General features: G+C 40.3%; 1 protein-coding gene across 1 annotated transcript in view; it reads right to left on the reverse strand.

The window, feature by feature from the left end:
* SLC4A8 (solute carrier family 4 member 8) overlaps window positions 1–5000 on the reverse strand; it is a 1419216-nt gene that overhangs the window by 388802 nt on the left and 1025414 nt on the right. The window contains exon 11 of the mRNA XM_044082169.1: window positions 4790–4890. Within this exon, the coding sequence (XP_043938104.1) occupies window positions 4790–4890 (101 nt within the window). The remainder of the gene's footprint in view (window positions 1–4789; window positions 4891–5000) is intronic.

Here is a 5000-nt window from a genome sequence, read left to right on the forward strand (position 1 = left end):
TATATATATATATATACCATACCCACAGATTTTTTAGAATGTCCAGATTTGTCCTGCATATTTTTATCTGTTTCTCCTAAAATTTGTGATTTTCTGGCGTGACACTGATGACTGAAGTCATTAAATGACACACATTTGAGTTACAGACTTCATCTCCTTCAGAAAATGTAAAGTAACACAAACTGTGTTATCCTTGCCACTTTCTGAGTTTATTTGAGAATTTTCAGATCTGTCCCTCTTTTTGGGACTTTGCCCCCCCCCATTATTTTAGGCTTTGTCCAGATTTCTTGTGCTAAGAGGTTCAGAGGTATGATATATATATATACATATATACATATAAATATATCAAACAGAAAAAAAACAAGCTGCAATAAACTGCCTGCAACATTTGCCACTGTTTACACCACACATAGAGCACTACAGTGCTCAGATTTGACTTTAAGAATAAAGAAATATACTCTTTTTTTTCTTTTCAACTGTAACAAACTTGCTTGCTATAGTTTATACCATGAATGTAGCACTACTGTAGACTCCCTCTTATCCAGTCTCGCTGGGACCTGACCTTAGGCTTGATAAACGAATGGCTGGTTAATCAGAAGGAGCATACAAGATAATATTTATAGGTTATAAATCAGCTAGAATAACAGGATTTGTGTTAGCATGCATGTTTCTAATGAATATGAAGTCTAAAACTCAAATGTGTGTCATTATTAACCCAGAGGAGGGGGAAGTGTTGTTCTTCTCTGTTGTCATTTGCTAGGACTACAGAAGAAATTTGATGGCCGGTTAAAGAGGGAGTCTACTGTACATCACTCAGGTTTAATTTGAAAAAAGAAAAGAAAAACATTTTTTTTCTTAAACTGTAATGAACTGCAGTTTATACCCTGCAGAGAACACTACAGTACTCAAGTTTGACTTTAAAAAACATAAGAAAAAGAACACATTTTTTTTCCTTCAACCTGCACCAGATGCTGTCATTCAACACACATATGCAGAATTACAGTGCTGAGTTTTCATCACCAAATACAGTACCAGCATTTAAAAACTAGTATGCATTAGATAGCAATCAGCTTTGGTTAATTGTACCCACTAACACTTTGCACCCGGGGCAGCTGCCCCCCTTCATTTCCCTCTAGCAAAACAACTGATTTTCAGGCTCATCCCAGCTCAATGACAAAAAATATAAATATTTATTATGAATTCATGTGTGCACATAGGTAATGAGCAATACAAGAGAGAAAAGCAAGCTATTGTGAATTATGTGATTGCTAGTAGCATGGCCACATCAGTACTATCTAATAACATAACTGCTGCTCATATTGTAGGCATTTTCTCAGAATGCTGCCTGTATGACAATCCTACTGCATACCTAAGCAGCATTGGGCCACCCTGTGCTACAACATAGTTGATATTTAATGCTATGCCATTGCATTGCAAATGTTTCTGAATGTCCACTATAACCAAGCAATATTTATGTTCCAAAGCCTTGCAGAGCCCATATAGGCCAAGTTGCTAGATACCAGCAGTACCAGGAATTTTACAGCACTTAAATGAAGGTTGGTCTTATCAAAAGGGGGGGGGGGGTTTGGCATAATGGTTAAGGTCTTTACCTCTGTGATATAAGGTACAGAGTCTGATTCTGACTTCTGATATATTGATTAAGCTTATAACAATCTACATACAGATAGCCTAGTATTAACTATCAGTCTGAGTACCTATGAACCAAAGTCTCAAAATAAACTTTGGTTGGTGTGTAGTATAAAATATGCTATTAACGACCACCTTGACAGGTTAAAGCAAACTACAGCTAAGAACAGATCCTAATCAGATGGCCATTTAACACTTGTAAGGAAGCTTGAGGATACTTATTTGATGTATGATAGTGAGGATTTATACAACACAACTGCATATGTGATTTCAGCAGCTAAAATGCAACAAGATGCTACAGTGACTTAGCTACATTACAAAATTTGTTAGTGGTTAGACAGTATCACTTCTGGAAAACAAAGTGCTTGTAGTAAAAAAAAATAATAACAAGGCTGCTATTTAAATTAATTCTCATTAAGTATGCCTTTCATAAATTTGTGTATTTTACTCCAGATGAAACAACAACCAATTCATAGAATTTATAAATTCAAATGCCCTTGAACAACTAATATGTTCCCCCACTAGAGGGGACAACATATTGGATTTAATCATCACAAATATGGGTGCCTATTGTACCACACCCATTATCACTCCTTCCTTGGTCAGATGCGACCACAAACTGAGAACCCTGGACATCCTCACCCCTCCACCTCCCCCAGTCAAAGAAACCATAGTCAAAAACCTTTCCAAAGCAAACTTCAAGCTACTTGCATCCGAAGTGGAAAGCTTCACTATTCCCTTGCAGAAGGATAATGATATCCAGGATGCGGAATCCTACACCAAGGCACTCTATATGCATCTTCAGGATTGCATGGACCATGCTATCCCAAATAAAACCAAGACTCCTTCCTCAGGCAAGAAGAAACCAGTCTGGTGGACCCCGGCCATAAGCAAACTTTACAATAAAAGGAGGAGACTTATACAAAAAAAGGCCAAATCTCAAGTAGAAAAATCATCCCTGATCAGCATTAGTAAGAAATTGAGGGCCCTCATCAAGTCAACTAAAGCTAATTTTGAAAAGAAAGTTGCCAAGGATGCCAAGGATAACCATAAGGCCTTCTATGGCTACGTCAAAAACCTAAATGGCAATGCTCAGGTCTGTTCTGAGCTAGTACAAAATGGAACAAAATACACTGACCCTTCTGACATTGCCAACATCTTGGCTGACAGGTTCAGTGCAAATTTCTCCCCCCTCACCACCTACAGGGCCTATTACCATTCCAGGGGATTGTGTAAGTCCAATTATTACTGATACATTGGTTAACAAGGCTCTATCTAAAGCTAAAAACACTGCCTCCATGGGACCAGATGGTGTCCCAGGCTGTGTCATACACGAGCTCCAAAAGCAATTAACCCCGCATCTTAATACCCTGTTCAGTATCAGCCTCTCCACAGGACATGTGCCCATAGAATGGCGCATGGTAACAGTGGTCCCGCTACACAAGGGCGGGGCCACAACTGACCCTGGGAACTACCGACCAATAAGCCTGACCAGTCTGATCTGTAAGGCTATGTAGTGAATCATTATGGAACTCATAAACGGAGAGATTGGGAACCTCCAGTCACTGGACCCCACACAGTTCGGCTTCGTCAAGGGCAGATCATGCCTCCTGAACCTGGTGGATTTCTTTGAGACAGTTACTCAGGCTATAGATAAGGGAAAGGAGGTACATACAGCTTACCTTGACCTTGCTAAAGCATTTGACACCATTCCCCATTCAGGTATTATTGATAAGCTCACCAGCCTGGGCATAAACCCTTACGTCACAAGATGGATCACAAACTTGCTCTCAGACAGATCCCATAAAGTAAGAGTAGCGGGATCTATGTCTGAATCCAGACCAGTAACGAGTGGTGTGCCTCAGGGCTCTGTCCTGGGGCCCCTCCTGTTTGGTATATACTTCTCAGAAGTACAGGCAAGCACGGAAGGGCTGTGGCTGACTATGTTTGTGGACGACTGCAAACTGGGTGTTATAACAGAGTCTCTGGCCAACATGGAGATCCTCCAGAAGGGCCTAAATGAGACTAATGCATAGTGTCAAAGCCATGGTCTCAAGCTAAATGCAAAAAAATGCATAGTAATCCCCTTTGGAAAACACAGAGTACCCGCATAAACTACAACATAGGAGGTAATCCCCTAAAATCTGAAGAAGAAATAAGAGATCTAGGGATCCAAGTAGATAGTCAGCTTTCCTTTGATAACCATGTTGCCAAAGTGGTTCGAAAATCCTTCTATGTGACCCATCTGATCACGAAAGGGTTTGCATCAAGATCTAAGGATGTAATGGTGCCCCTCTACTTTTCCCTCATCAGACCCATTATTAAGTACAATGCACCAATTGGAATGTACCTGGCTAGACATCTCCAGCAGCTGGAGAGACCACAAAGGTACCTAACCAAGAGGATTACTGGCCTCAAACAGTTGCCCTATGCAGCACAATTGAAAAAGCTAAGACTGTTCTCTGTTGCATAACGCTTTCTCAGAGGCGATCTCTGTCTAACGTACAGAGCCATGTCCAACCCAGAATTGTTGAACATGCTCCATCTTAGCAAAACCAAATCTACTTGAGCTACACGCTCTAGGGATATAAACCTCAACACAACAATGAATAGAACATGCTGGTGGGATAGATTCCCTTCACAGAGACTTTCCTTACTATGGAACAGGGTCCCGATCTACATAAGACAGAGCCCCTCACTATCACTCTTCAAGAGGAACCTTGATGAGTGGATGGGTAACAGAAATTTCACACCGGGGATCACACCAACAGCACTACTAGATAGGGATCAAGGGTACTAGCTGCTAGTACAAGGGTCTAGGGAACTACTAAAGGGGTGGTGAATATCGCACAGCGTGGCTGGGCTAATATATGCCTTCGGGCAGATAGCCCAGTACCAACCTATGAACCTATAATAATTGGAAGATAGTGCATCACCATATGACTACAATAAGACTGAATTGTGTACTTTACTGAAAAAGTAACACCATTGAATTTATTGTATCATCATTTTTATGTACAGTAGTTACACACACACACACACACACACACACACACACACACACACACACACACACACACAAGTGCACACATACATCTACACTCACTACATTATAAAGAAATGTCTTTATTATTACACATACCTGCCAGTACGCTCAAGCTCAGGACCACTGTGACCTCCATGTTGTTCTGGTTCCACATGGCACACATTCCCATTAGGAACATTAGCTGTCTTTCTTTTTTCCTGTTAAAAAAATAATAAAAATGCAAATTTTGAAACACAAGCTGAAAATAAGGTTAGAAAATGAAACACTGTATGCAAATCATTGTTATGAGGTATTGTTAACATTTCTA

The sequence above is a fragment of the Protopterus annectens genome, chromosome 9.part0, assembly GCF_019279795.1.
Source record: "Protopterus annectens isolate FY-2018-M chromosome 9.part0, PAN1.0, whole genome shotgun sequence".
NCBI classification, from domain to species: Eukaryota; Metazoa; Chordata; order Ceratodontiformes; family Protopteridae; genus Protopterus; species Protopterus annectens.